Below are 14,990 nucleotides of genomic sequence, written 5' to 3' on the forward strand. Positions count from 1 at the left end.
TCCCTTCCCTCTCTCTCTCTCTCTCTCTCTCTCTCTCTCTCTCCCCCCTTTTCTTCTCTCTCTTTGGGCCCTCTTTGTTCCCTCCCCCAAATCCTTCCTTCGGTGGTCCGATCGGAACCATCTCGAAGACCAAATCCATTTCTGCTGTTGTGATTTTTCGCTTTTTTTATCGATTTTTCTTCGGATTTTAGGGTTTCCTGTGGGGGGCGATCTTGAATATTGATGAACATTGCATGATTTGGCTGTGGAACCGGTTCTGGAGATGATCGGAGCTGAGGGATTGGCTAAAACTTTGAGTTTGGACGGGTTCGGATCCGCCGGAGCTGGATTCGAGCGGTGGGCACTCGATCTTGCTCATTTTGGTGGGTTCTGAGGGATTCGAAGGACTTCTTGGCTCTCATTGGTATCGGGCGTGGGCGTTGATGAGGATTGGGTCCGGTGAAGAGGAAAAAGTCGCAGCTTCACCATGTATTTCTCAAAGCTCGATGATTCCCCGATGTTTCGGAAGCAGGTGAGGCGCTGTGAGCTGATCAATCTCCATCTTATACTGTTATTAAGTATATTTGTTTTGTTGATATAAGTGTTTGTATAAAGACCCTTCCTTTTGTTTTTTTTTCTTTGGAGTTTCCTAGAGAGGATAACTTTTTAGGTCATTGAATCCAGTTACTGGACTTCCAAGTTAACTGGATGGTTGTTGAGGCATAACTACTGTCAACTTCAGACTTTTCGTTGGAAATTGGTCGGCACAGCTCTTTTTGGTACTTGATATGAAATATTTAGACATCTATGAATCTTCTTTTCGAATAGTGAAATAAGGATTTGTCCTCTACAATGATGAACTATCACACAGTTCAACTGAGTGAAAACTTGTTCTGGTAGTGCAATCTAAGTTATCCTTGATATTGTTGTTGCAACTGGTTCTATCAAACTTTGGAACCTCGTTGTAGGATTTTTCACTATTACTATGTCCAACAGGCTCTTGTCCGAGTGCCATTTGGTGAGTGCAGCCCATTTCTTTTAGATAAGTCTTTTGAGTTTCAAATTTCACATGGAGTCTACTGGTTCAGCATGCATTTTTGTAGTGGTCTATCTGTACCAAGTTCAAGCAATGGTTTTCCCAATCTTTAGAAAAAGGAGCTTAAATTTGGGTTCCTGCAATCACAAGAAACCAATCATAGAATCAGTGGACTGAACATATTTATCTGGAGTAACTATTGTAAAGCCTCGATGATTTGGAGTAAAAGGCAATGGCTGGAAATATATGTCACATGCATCAGCTTAATGTGGTGTCTAGTAAGTACATTGGTTTATCAAGGACAAGTATGAATGGAGTTACTACACAAGGTTTTGGGGACTAATGAACACATGAAAATAGTTTGGCATAAGATTTCTGCACTAAATCTTATTTTCTTTTTCCTTTTTTGTGGTCATCTCACTTATTAGTTAAATCTGCACACATCTTGTCCATATTGTGTCTTAGATAGGTATCTTGGTTGCTTCTATAGTACTAGCCTTACGTAGTAGATTGAATATCATATAGGAATGACCAAGAGGATGTGGTAAATATAATATTGTTGTAACCTTTGATCTATTTCCTGCACACAGCAATATTCCTGGTTGTGGTTTTAGTATATGTACATCTTGCCTCCCTAGGTTCCTTATCAGAGAGAGTCATGTTCACTAAGGTGACTTTTAATTTACCAGATTTAACTCATCTATTGCAAATAGATTTCAAATACTGTAGACTTCCTAAAAAAATCTGCTATCACCAGCAAAAGATGGAATTGATTACAAGGGAACTTCAATCCTAGTTCGGTGCGACAATGGTCAAATGCTCAATAGCTAGTTTTGTGGAATATATCTGGAGAAGTTCCATGTTGTACTTGTATGAGGAAGAAGAGAAATGTTATTTTTAGATGGGAATGTATATGTATAGATGGTGCAGAAGATATTAGTGCATAGAAAAAATATATTAGGATTCCTGCATAGAAAGGATGGATTAGGCAGATTGTGGGGGAATTCCTATAGTCAAAGAATTGGGATGCAACAGTCAACACCAGGTTTAATAAAAATTGTCCATGGACACATCAGCTGTTCTTCTGCATTGCATAGGAAGGATGGGTTGAGCAGATTTTTGGGGATCTCCTATAGTCAAGAATTGGGATGCAGCAGTCAACACCAAGTGTGATGATATTGTCCATGGACTGTTGTTCTTCTGCTTCTATGTTCGAAGAAAATCTGAAGAAACCAATCTTTGGTAGAATTGAGCTAGATTTCTAAAACCAAGCTTTGGTAGAATCAAAATTAGACTAGCCGTGGAATATCTGGTTGAGAAAGTTGTTTACGGTAATTTTAGTAAATAAATGGTACGATGTTAATTTGCTTTTCATGTACTTCTGATTGCATCTTGTTGTGCCAGCTTTATTATCAAATTTTTACAGCCTCCAGTTATCCAACTATATAGTGTGTGTGATCATTCTAATACCGCCAAATTGATTAGGGTCATTCTGGTATCCTTGTGCATGCTCCACTCTTGGTATCTCAAGTTTATTTTCTTTTACAACGAGATTGAGTAGAGATCTTGCACTGTATGTGAAAATATTCATTCTCTTGATTTGATAATCTGTTGCTATCCCTATCTTCCTTGCTCCATAACTTCTACATTTCCTATTCACTGCGTGATACAGATTATTTTGATTACTTTTGAGGAAAATCTGAAAATTATGTGATTACTACTTACTAGTGTTTGATCTAGAGTAATTTATCATGGTAGTCAATCAGATAGAATGATTGGAAAAGCAATTTATCTCCCATTTATATACATTCATTGCAGTCCTGTTCATTGTTCATATATGACAGCTAAGTAACATGTGTTATTGACATGCTCTCGTGTTTAACCAGATAAGTGCATTGGAACATAGAATTAATATTCTATGTTTCTGTTTAGCACTATTGATAAGCTTGTTTCTTATGAAAAACAGATTCAATCACTTGAAGAAAGTTCTGAGTCGTTGAGAGAGAGGTGTTTAAAGTTTTATAAAGGTTGTCGCAAGTACACGTAAGTCATGATTATGTTTTTCATTGTTTTGTTTGGATATCATCAGTTGACTACAATTATTACCTAAAAACTTTTACATAAGGATGTACACTTATACATTTAAATGAGTTGCCTAATTGTTTTAGCTTACAGATACGTTACATATATTTTTCTTAGAAGAACATAATTTTTACTATTTCACTGTGCTCAATTTTCATATAGATTCTACTTTTTGTGGCCAATGTTTAGAAATTTGGCAAAAACTGAGATTTTCAATCAAAGTGATCAGATTGGTTGCATGGATCTTGAACTGTTTAAAATTTCCATATGCATTATTTTGCCTTAGGGCAATGAGCCTTCTACTTGCGGTTCTTCTTATTTGCAATGAATCTTTCATTTTTTAGGTACATTGTTAAACTTGGACTGCTTGAATCCTGAATAGAAGCAAATTTTTGTTTGAGTGCAACTTAGAGAAGATGCATGTAATTCAACATTTTGCTAGATTGTGTGCTAATAGATAACAAAAAAAAGAATATCAAGGTACATCAAACATTTGAACCGTAAAAATTAGGAAATATTTTATTAGAATGCATGCTATTGTATGAGGCTACTAGCAGTGCAAAGTCTGGGAGGGCAAGGTGCACACTTTCTTAGCCCTGGTGCTAGAGCATCTATTTCCATGATTTGAAATCATCCTACAAAACTATTTTCCTTCACAATATATGAAGAATTTGTTATAACTGTTACATAAAATGCATTCTTTTAAGTAAAATAAAATTTGTTTTTGCAATGAATACATAAGGCATCTACATGGAACAGAAAAATGCAGTCTTGCAAGAAGATAGAAGAGGAAAGTTTTCCTTTGCCTACTTGAATGAAGGAAGAATGCCTATAAAGTACCCTAAAATACTTTGATGTGGACATTTTTGTTCTTATTCTTGTTCCAGTAGTTGTAGTTGTTCTTGTTGTCTTGAGAATAAAGTTTTTCTCTGCATATGACAACTATCAGATGTTGGGAGATACATCTTCTGTTTTGATCTTCAAAGTTAATTGGACAAACATGTGGTGAAGTCGTTGAAAAGATATAAAATCTCTTTTGCAAAGCCCCTCTTCCATAGTTTGTTCAATGGACATCAACCTCTCAATTTACCAGGGTTTCACTCTATGCAATAAGATTAGGGTTGTATCGGTGAGTAGACAAGCAGAATTATGAATTACTGCTAAACCCAAAGTTCATGAGTGGAAAAATTATGGCTGCATTATTTAAGTGGTCTTCAAGTTGATATAAAGAACAATGCTGCAAGATTAATGTTGTAAATGAATCATTGTAATTTTGGTTGTAAGTCATGGAGGCTATTAACTGTGTAAAGCAATGACACCAAATTAGAATACCAACAGAAGGTGTTTTGGTCCTAATGTCATATGCCTTGTCCTATAGTCAGCTTAGAAAGCACTTTGGTTGTCTTCTTCTAGTATAAGAGATGCAGTTTCAGTCAGCTTAGCGGGCAGTGTGAAGCCCATGCGCACTTTTCTCTCTCATTTTGATGTTTAGATTTTCTAAATATGCAAATGTCCTCTTCATATTTTGGTCTTGTCTTCTGCTGCACAATCTGAAGTATTTTTTGCTCTTGGCTTTCAGAGAAGGACTTGGTGAGGGATATGATGGAGATATTGCTTTTGCAAGCTCTCTTGAAATGTTTGGAGGAGGGCACAATGACCCCATTAGTGTTGCTTTTGGAGGTTAGTGCTCTGCTGCTTTTTCTTTCTAAATTAACTTGAACTACATTTTATCGTTACGGATTTTCTGTGTATTTTTCCCTTCCTGTTGACTATTTCTTAGTCCTTCTTATTTCCTTCTTGGTATTTGTGTATTTCTTGAAAAGATATTTGTGATATTTTTTGTAGCTTGTGGAGAGTTTTTTTTCTGTAAAGAATGTTATAGGGCATCTAAAATTTTGGTGGGAGAATAGTGCATTTTACATCTCCACTTTTTTTGTATCTACCTTCACTTAGCAAGACTATCATTTCTCCCTCTTTCTACCCTTTTTATTTTCATCTTAATTTTTTTACCTTTGCTTTTGGAATTGCTATTTTCGAAGTGAATACAGTCAAACTAGGTGACCTGAGATCTACTTATATGATGGTAAAACTTACCAATTCATTGTACTGCTATAAGCCTATAACTATGTCTGTTTGACGCTATACCCATTAGTAGGCTCTCTTTCATTCACATTGAACACTGACTGTCAACATTGCGCTGATCATTTGCTGCTAGTCTTCTTCAATTGAGGCACATGAAAATATTAAATTTTGGCCATATTTTTTGCAGGACCTGTTATGACCAAGTTTACAATTGCCTTGAGGGAAATAGGAACTTATAAAGAAGTACTACGCTCTCAGGTATAGTGCCTATATTTGCATGCTACTCATCATTAAAAATATTGCTTCTTTTGTTTTATAGTGGAATGCTCTACTCTATCAGTCACAGCATGTTACATCATTGTGATACCGCATAATGTCAACTTTTTTGTTTTTTTTTTCTTTTGGTAATTTTTGAGCTTGTGATCCAACAAGATCCTATAAACCTTTTTCATTTACTTCTCTTACTACACTTCTCTTTTTACATAGGGGAAAGTATATCGAGATCAAGGCAATACATGATCTAGGAAATAGACAAGTCTCACATGTGAATAGCTGGAAGTACTTTTTACTTGTCTTAGTAAAAAGGAGAAACTTATCCTCTCAGTTGCTTTTCTGGTTCAAAAATTGAGAAGGCAAGATGCAACTTTAAATGCTGTTGCTGGAATATATTACTTTACTAACCCAAATACTTGCCTACTTGTCCAAAATGATGGATTTGGACATGTTTAAGCTCTTTGCTGTAGTGCCTCTTCATTTTCATTTTCATTACACATGTGTAAATTTGTAAGTGAATTGCCATTCTCATGTCCCAGGTCTTTTCTCAGGAGTTTGAGTTCCTGCAGGGGAACTTAACATTGAGATGACCTCCTAAAGTTTAGATTTCCTATTTCTGCTGCTCTAACTTCTTTCAGATGTACTAGCTATAATAAGTTCTTGTTTTTTCTTCCTTCTGGTTCATTGTAGTATTTCAATGATTTTGTTATTCCAGGTTGAGCATATGCTAAATGACAGATTGCTGCAATTTGTCGACATAGATTTGCATGATGTTAAGGTACATTTCTTGTTTGCTGCTTCCTTACAGTTGTTTCTCTCATTATGGAAATTACTAATGTGGTATTACACATTACTTCAACTTGTTCAAGGATGCTCGCAAGCGTTTCGACAAGGCTAGCCTTCTATATGACCAGGTCTGATTATTAGTACATTTTATACTTGAGAAATGTCTTCCTTCTACAAATATTCTGTAACAGGAAGACGTCCTGTCTCAGTACGATAATCCATAAATCAGCCTTAATCTTCTATGAAATTCATGACTATGTGGCAGTAGTTATCAGTTATCACTGCCTAATATTCAGCAGCATCCTCTAGTTTTCTTTCTTCCTCAGCGTTCTTGTCAAACTGGTTATTTTGCTAAGTTACTTGAGTTCCAGCCAGATAAATTTCAGCAGAAATAATAATGCTCATATGAGGCAATTGGACTTGGAGTTCTTGACTTCTTGCTGGTGATAGGAATGTCAAAATAACTGATCCTAATAAATTAAATCTAGAGATGAGGAACCTTGCACTTTTTATGTCCTTTCTCAATTTTAAGCTATTTCATTGCTGAGATTTTTTCTGGATTTTTTTTTTCATTTTTATACTACTAGGTTCAACAAACTGTACTGAGTATGATTAGTACAAAAATGCTAAATTTATATTACAGATCTTATGTTGACATCGTCCATTGATTATTGTGTTCGACAGGCTCGTGAGAAGTACCTGTCATTGAGGAAAGGCACAAAGGCAGATATAGCAACTGTCTTAGAGGATGTAATAACTGAAAACTTTCATTTTTAATGTGATATCTGTAGAACAATGCATAGGATAAGATGATCTTGTTCCTTCCAATGTATTTTCTTATGAAGTTTCCTCCTAAGTAGGAAAATTAACTTAGTTTTGGACATAATCCAGGAACTCTACAGTGCAAGATCATCATTTGAGCAGGCCCGTTTTAATCTGGTATGCTTTTCATAGGACAGTCTTGATATTTATGGAATATTCTTATTTGCATGAAAGTATTGTATTATGCATTTACGTTATATTAGGACGACATCTTCCTAATTTTCAGGTCACTGCTCTCTCAAATATTGAAGCAAAGAAGAGGTTTGAATTTTTGGAGGCTGTTAGTGGGACGATGGATGCTCATCTTCGTTACTTCAAACAAGTAAATTTAACTGATGGCATTTACTGCTTTTGTTGTTTCATATGTTGTTATCTAAGAGGTGACATTTATTGTCTCCTTGTTGTTCCTCTTTGGTGTGCAAAGTGACTTAGAGCCTTTCTTTACTCATTAATTCAGGGGTATGAACTACTGCACCAAATGGAGCCATACATCCATCAGGTTTGTCTCTAACATATATTTTGTTAACTATTACTTATGAAAATATTACATAAATACTTGAGCATTCTTATGCTTATGGAGTTATGTTACATATGCAAGTAGCTAAGGTTTCTATAACACTCAATTACAACCTACAATTTTCCAAAAGTTTATATGTGACATCCTCACTACAACCAAGTCTTCTAATTAATTGTGTTTTGAGACAAGCTACTTATACAAGATTGATTAATACAACCAACACATTTTTTATTTCCATATGTGAGCTATAATACTTGATTAGTTATTCCTTACTTCTACTTATTGTTGTTCTGAAGTACCTTCTCAAAGTCATCAAGGGAATGATGCAGTTTGAATTGCCGCCTCGACAGTTGACATATATTGCTTGTATTGTTTGAACTACGTAGGATTTACCTGTTATTTACCCCTATTCTAAATTCTCCAAGAAATAAAAGTACTGATTTAATCCTGAATATATCAATAGACTTGTATGGCCAATGACTGAGTACTATGTTAAATGCCGAGGACCAAATTATAATATGCTGCCTCAAAATGGCCTGTCCAATAGGGTGTGGGAGTCCAAATTGGCATTTCAATACAATCAAACATATTATCAGAAGGGCATAATACTTTTTAGAAGCTCAAACTATCTATATGAATAAATGGCTAAAATGTGTCTGAGGACTGAGATTAATTTTGCTAATCATAATCCAATTGCTGAAGCAAAAAACCTTATTTACTAGGTGTAGGCACCATAGTCTTCACCTTGATTGAGCTGATTTACTAGCTAAAAGTTGAATAATATAATTATTTTTATATTCTACCCTTGAAGGTTCTGGCATATGCACAGCAATCAAGAGAAAGGTCTAACTATGAGCAGGCTGCTCTTATAGAGAGGATGCAAGAGTTCAAAAGACAGATTGATCGAGAAAGCCGGTGGTCTTCAAATGGGTCACATGATTCTCCTAATGGAGATGGTATACAAGCTATTGGTAGAAGTTCTCATAAAATGATAGAAGCTGTGATGCAGTCAGCTGCGAAGGGAAAGGTAATTTTTGGCTGAGTTCTGGTTATTGGATCTCTATGTACATTTAACTTCACTGAAAACTTTGGAATTAATTTTCCTTATACTCATTTAACCTTTGACAGTTAAAACTAAGTTATTTGTCCAATAAATTCTTCACATAAATGGAGTGCCATAAGGTTTACTTATGCATTAACAAGAAGTTCCTTGACATAAAAAATTCAATGTATTTGCAGGTTCAGACCATTCGGCAAGGCTATCTTTCTAAAAGATCATCAAACCTGAGAGGCGATTGGAAAAGAAGGTTTTTTGTGTTAGATAGCCGAGGAATGTTGTATTACTATCGCAAGCAGTTTAGCAGACCATCCGTAGGTTTTCTACTTATTGAAAGAAGTCTTCATCATTTTCTTGAGCTTGTTCAATTACTTTTAATACCATTATGTTTTCCCTTGTTCTCTTTTTTTGACCATTTTAGGGTGTTCATAACTCTAATCAAAGAGGTCATAATTCCTCGGAACATGGTTCTGGATTGCTGAGCCGATGGTTCTCTTCTCACTACCATGGTGGTGTACATGATGAAAAATCTGTTGCACGTCATACCGTGAACCTTCTTACATCAACAATCAAGGTTGATGCAGACCAGTCAGATCTACGGTTCTGCTTCAGGATAATTTCACCCACTAAGAACTACACTTTGCAGGTGGGAAGCATAAAGAATCAACTTGTTAAATTAATAATAAGTCATTGTTTTCTTAAAAAGATAGTTATGTGGGTTTTTCTTATGGAGAAAGAATATTAAATTGTTCCCATTTAGTGATTATTATTGTGTTAACTTGGTCTCTGATTGTTAATTTATTTACACAGGCAGAGAGCGCCATGGATCAGATGGACTGGATTGAAAAAATAACTGGTGTCATCGCATCTCTCCTGAGCTCTCAATCTCCTGAACAGGTTAAGTAATGTCAATATTTAGATCAAAGCATCTGCATATAACTTGGAAAATTATTTTAAAGATACCAATACATTCATTTCAGCGCCTCATGGCCAGCCCTACAGGCAGTGGTCATCATCGAGCTGCCAGTGAGAGCAGTTCATTTGGTAGCTCAACAGATCTTGAACATTCAAATGAAGAGTCCTCATTGGAGAAAAATTATAGTAGCGGGCATTTTGAACGTTCTGTCAGAAGCTCACAACACAACAGGTTTAACACAAAACATGAGAAACCTATTGACTTGCTAAGAAAAGTATGTGGAAATGACAGTTGCGCTGATTGTGGTGCCCCAGAACCTGACTGGGCATCGTTAAATCTTGGAGTTCTTGTATGCATTGAGTGTTCTGGAGTTCATCGCAATCTTGGTGTGCATATATCAAAGGTAATTATGATATTTCCATCAGAATTAAATGGCAGGATATGAGTTTTCTTTTCCCTCCTGGATGCCTATCTCTATTTTGGAGGTCCATGTCCAGATAGAACTTTGATAATTCATGTGCTTTATTGGATGAACTATACAACACTGCATCCATGTTAGCCTTGGACTTTTCTTAAGGCTATATAAATTTTAGGTACATTGTGTTTCCACGCGCCTCACAGTTTCATAAGGTTCTAGTTGGAAGCATTATATTCACTTGATTTTAATGTTGTAAGTACCTATCACATACATCACACTCTAGATCATGGTTCGCCGGATCAGCCAATCCAAAATCTCTCTCTCTCTCTCTCTCTCTCTGACTCTCTCTCTTTCACTCCTCACTCTCTTTTTCACTCTTTCTTTTTTCTCTTTACCATATAGTCATTGTTTTTCTTACGAAGAGATCTAGATCTGGCAAACTCCGGCGATGCAGAGCTAACTCCGACAAACTCCAATATATAAATTTTTAATTTTATTTTTTTATTTCTCTCTCAGCTTTTTTTCATTTCTTCTACTCTCTTATCTCATTTTCTTCTCTTTTTTACTTTTTCACTGCACTGTAGTTTTTCTTTCTTTTGTTTATTTTTCTTCTACTCACTCTCTCTCTAATCTCTTATTCTTTTCACTTTTCACTGCACCATAATTTTTCTTTCTTTATTTTTTTTTGTTATTTTTTCTTAACTTTTAGAAAAATTTCTGTATTTTTAAATAATATTTAGAATTTACATATTTAAAAAAGTCTAATCCGATCTAGGAGATCGATACGGCTAATACGTATTACTTTTTCGGAAGACCGATCCTCATCCCAATTTTTTGAACTTTGCTCTAGATTACTGATAGATATGAATGGTAAATATTTTGTAAACTTTTTCAAGCACCAAAGTACGTACATTTACTAGGATATATTCTTAATGTGAAATTCAAAAGTGCTTGACTTGCAATTTTATTGTTAAGATCTATAAAATGGTAACCATGCCAAGACCTTCGTGATGAGTGCAAAACAGGGCAATTGAGCTTGTACGGTTTCCTCCACATTATTGACAAAGGAATTGCTTGAACTTGTGTCCTTTTCTTAAAGAAATTGAAAGTATTGATGATACTTTGTTTTTTGTGAAATGTCAAATTGTACCATCTAATCAAGTCTCAGTGAGATGGTTTCTTATTGGAATGAGAATTTCACCAATATATCCATGACAAGGGGGAAAATTATGCCCATAAAGTCTTCCATCTTCTGTGACATGTTAAATTGTATTCCCTTGTTAAGTCTCAGTATATCTATGACAAGGAGAAAATTATGCCTGTAAAGTCTGCCGTCTTCTGTGAAATGTCAAATTGTATACTGTAATCGTCTCAGTAAGATGGTTTTTTACTGAAATGAAAACTTCACCATTATATCTATGACAAGGTGTAAATTGTGCCCAAAAAGTCTGCCATCCTCTGAAATGCCAAATTTTACTCTCTAATCAAGTCTCAATAGGATGGTTTCTAAGTTCTCAGTTTCTCACGATTCATGTTTTCTTCCCTTCTTTCGGGCAAATTGAAGATTATCTTATCACTAGTTAATACTTCCATTTGGCAGGTAAGGTCTCTGACACTTGATGTCAGGGTATGGGAGCCCTCCGTAATCAATCTGTTTCAGTCACTAGGTAATGCATTTGCCAACTCCATCTGGGAGGAACTGTTACCATCATCAAGTAACGAAAAATGTGAAGATATTTCCAGGTAATTTTACATGGTTTGATGGACTATCTTGTAATTTTAGTGGTGCAGAAGGCTTTCATGAGTGTAACCACATACAGATTGTATGGGAGTATGTTAATGAATCTGCACATCTTCGTTTATTGCAGTGCCACTAGGTTAGAGAATAAGCAACATCACACATTCATCAGCAAGCCCAAACACTCAGATCCTATTGCAGTAAAAGAAAAGTTCATTCAAGCTAAGGTAAGTTTGTCATCAGTGTTCATGGATCATCTAATCAATTTGTTTCTTCTTTCTTGCTTTATCGTGAAACAAACCTGACATTACAACTGAAATTTCCATTTTAGCTACCTTAGATGGTTGAAGTGTCTGTAGTATTGAATTACTAATTTACTATGAAGTTCTCTCCTTTTCTCTAGTTCTTTTTCTAGAAACTAGAAAGTTATATTCTTTCTGTCCTTTTCTATGTGTTCATATTTCAAGCCCTTCCATTTGCTTTTTTGGATATAAATCTGTGCAAAAGGAAATTCTTAAGCCTGCACATTTTCCTGTTTTTAAGATGTGTTTTGCATGGCCATCTATATACATATTAAATAATTGGGTTAAATATATTTTATCCCTCTTTACTTTAGACTAAATTACTTTACCCCCTTTATATCATTATGCCTCTTTGTGCTCTTGCCTAATTTTAACGTTTTTAGGTTTTCCGTCCAAAGTTAATGATATTCATGCTTTTTTTTAATTTAAATATTGTTATTAGTTTGACAAAAAAGTCACTTTTATCTTTCTGAACTTTTATTTTTTTTACCACAAAGCCTCTTTGAATTTTCTCAAACTATATACTTATTTAATAGAGATAGGGTTTTTGAGTCATTTTGTCATCTCCGTTTACGGTGTTTGTAGTGCAGGGAAGCATAGTGATACGAAACAAAATTCAGATGGGTAAAGTGATTTTGTTCCAAAGTATAGGGAAGTAAAATATATTTAACCCTAAATAATTTTATTAATATAAAAACTTGCAAGAACTTGTTTCTTATATTTGGACCTATGTATCTATCTTCAATCTCAACTCATGGGAATCTAAAATTTTAGGGATAAGTTTAGCTGATGGAAAAGTTATGTTTGAGTTTTACTTTGTGTCCATAACATGCTCATTCTTTAGTCATTGCATCAGAAGTTGGGAGTTACTTTTTGTAACAAGTTTCTAGTTTCATGATGTTATGATATTAAAGTCTGGTTTTATATTGTTTCAGTATGCTGAAAAGTACTTTGTCTGTAAAGACAAGCCAGACCAGGATCACCTTGACGTGGCTCAGCAGATGTGGAATAATGTCCATGCCAATGATAAGAAAGCTGTATATCACCTCATAGTAACTTCAAATGCTGATGTAAATGTTATGTATGGGCATACGTTATGTAATTCATCTTTGACTCTTGCAAAAGCAATGCTTCTACAAGAGCAGCCATCTACTTTGTTTGATCGAAGTTCTAGTTGTTTAGTTGATGATTCCCTAAGCAAGGCCTCTGCAGTTAGCTCTCTTTGCCCTGTGAGCACCAGTGAGGACACAGGTGAGTCAGATGACTGCCTTGAAGGTTTCTCCCTGCTTCATCTTGCATGCCGGACTGCTGATATGGGAATGATAGAACTCCTTTTACAATATGGTGCCAATGTAAATGCTACTGATTTGAAGGGTAGGACTCCACTTCATCACTGCATTCTCAAAGGCAGACATCTGTACACAAAACTACTGCTCTCAAGGTACTTAACTCTTTCCTTTAACCTATGACCTATTTGTATGACCATCTTGTCCTATGTATATAGAGTTGAAACTCTTGCTGATTTCAAATATCAAATCTTTCTATTTGATTTGGTGAAATAATGAAAAATCATTTTCAGGTAGAGTGATATAACATCTTATTTGCATTTTCATTTTGTTGAAAAGTTAGCTAGTTTTGCCTTTTTATCCATGTCATATTTGTTATGGTACTCAGCCTATTCTTCATTTTCAGCTAGCACAAAAACATACATGGTAGCATATTGTGCTATGAATGATTTTTTTCGGATCTATTGTTTCTTTTTACTTATACATAGAGGCCTCTGAATAACTCCTCAGTAATAATAGTATTTCTGTAATTAGTCAATGAATTTTTATGATGCTGCCAGGCATCATATGTTGACTTTTGCAAAATTATGTGAACCTGTGATGAACACATCTGATGTTTGAATGGCTTAAGAAAAGATGAAACAATTCATGATTACAAAATGTTGTCTAGATATATCTGTTAGCTTTAACCTGCCATAATCAACTTGACCTCATACTTGTTGCTGGTAATAATGAATTAGCACTGACAAGCAAGTTTCATGCTTACTGGTAGTAATGATTATGTTTTCTGAAGAGAACATCTGTGAGCAAGTTTTTTTTTATTTCTTCCTGTTTTTGGAATGCTAATCTGTTGGTTCCTCTTTTTGTATGATAGTGTTTGATCTAAATAAGGCCTAGATAATCACATATCTTATGCCATGTCCATATGCGAACTGATTTGTTATGTGAAACTCGGATGATTGGGATATAGTAGGCTGTAAATTTGCAACCTTTTTCTGTTGGTAGGCTATTTGCTCTGCAGGGCTTCTTGTGCTAAGTTAGATATGACTTTTTCCAGTTGGACCTTACTTTTCCAATTTCCATAACACCTGAACAAGACTATAAACTTTTATCTGTGTCAAGCTATGGAAGTTCGTACGATCATCATAATATTTTGTTCATGCAGGGGAGCTGATCCACATGCCACAGACAAAGATGGTAAGAATCCCCTGCAATATGCGATAGAATCTGGGACGATCGAAGATGAAGAGATTCTTCTTCTGCTAGAGGACCCAAATAGATAGTCTGGAGATATTTGAGGCCTCGTATCAGAAAGTTGGGGTTGAATCCACCTAGTGCTTGTTTGCCTAGAGAAGCAGATGGCTTTGCCCTATTCTGCGGGTGCAGTATCTCTAAACATCTAATGGTCTGTTTATTTTGAAGCTCAGAGGCTCAGAATATGCGTCTGGAGCTTCTGTGATATAAGGTGCCTGCTATTTATTCAGTTTGGTTTTGTTTGCAAACGCATGCATCATGAGTTTTGTAGATTGCCTTATTTGGTATCGGCCTCCATGTTCATTAGCCAATCTTGAATAGCTGTCCTGATGATGACAGAAGTTTGTATATAAAATGTACTGTTATGATGAATTAGTTTGATTAAAAAAAGATGCAACTATTTGTCTTCCGTTGCATATCTAAATTGCTCACTTTGACGAGG

The 14,990-nt window shown here is 35.4% G+C and overlaps 1 protein-coding gene across 1 annotated transcript; it reads left to right on the forward strand.

The window, feature by feature from the left end:
* Positions 1-14,957, forward strand: LOC140773608 (ADP-ribosylation factor GTPase-activating protein AGD3-like). Its single transcript, XM_073116253.1, has 19 exons — positions 1-511; positions 2,982-3,058; positions 4,677-4,777; positions 5,367-5,437; positions 6,168-6,230; positions 6,322-6,366; positions 6,923-6,988; positions 7,130-7,177; positions 7,287-7,382; positions 7,518-7,559; positions 8,389-8,604; positions 8,817-8,948; positions 9,056-9,280; positions 9,445-9,531; positions 9,615-9,953; positions 11,569-11,711; positions 11,837-11,933; positions 12,944-13,449; positions 14,460-14,957. The coding sequence occupies exons 1-19, from the start codon at positions 467-469 to the stop codon at positions 14,575-14,577; spliced, it is 2,517 nt and encodes an 838-aa protein (XP_072972354.1). The 5' UTR covers positions 1-466; the 3' UTR covers positions 14,578-14,957.
* Positions 14,958-14,990: the final 33 nt, after the last annotated feature.

This window comes from Typha angustifolia, chromosome 13 (assembly GCF_048772165.1).
Source record: "Typha angustifolia cultivar Huaian chromosome 13, ASM4877216v1, whole genome shotgun sequence".
NCBI lineage: Eukaryota > Viridiplantae > Streptophyta > Magnoliopsida > Poales > Typhaceae > Typha > Typha angustifolia.

Coding starts and splice junctions, on each gene's coding strand:
- LOC140773608 (XM_073116253.1), top strand. CDS start 467: ATGTATTTCTCAAAGCTCGATGATTCCCCGATGTTTCGGAAGCAG. Junction 512..2,981: donor CCCCGATGTTTCGGAAGCAG/GTGAGGCGCTGT, acceptor TATGAAAAACAG/ATTCAATCACTTGAAGAAAG. Junction 9,532..9,614: donor GCTCTCAATCTCCTGAACAG/GTTAAGTAATGT, acceptor CATTCATTTCAG/CGCCTCATGGCCAGCCCTAC.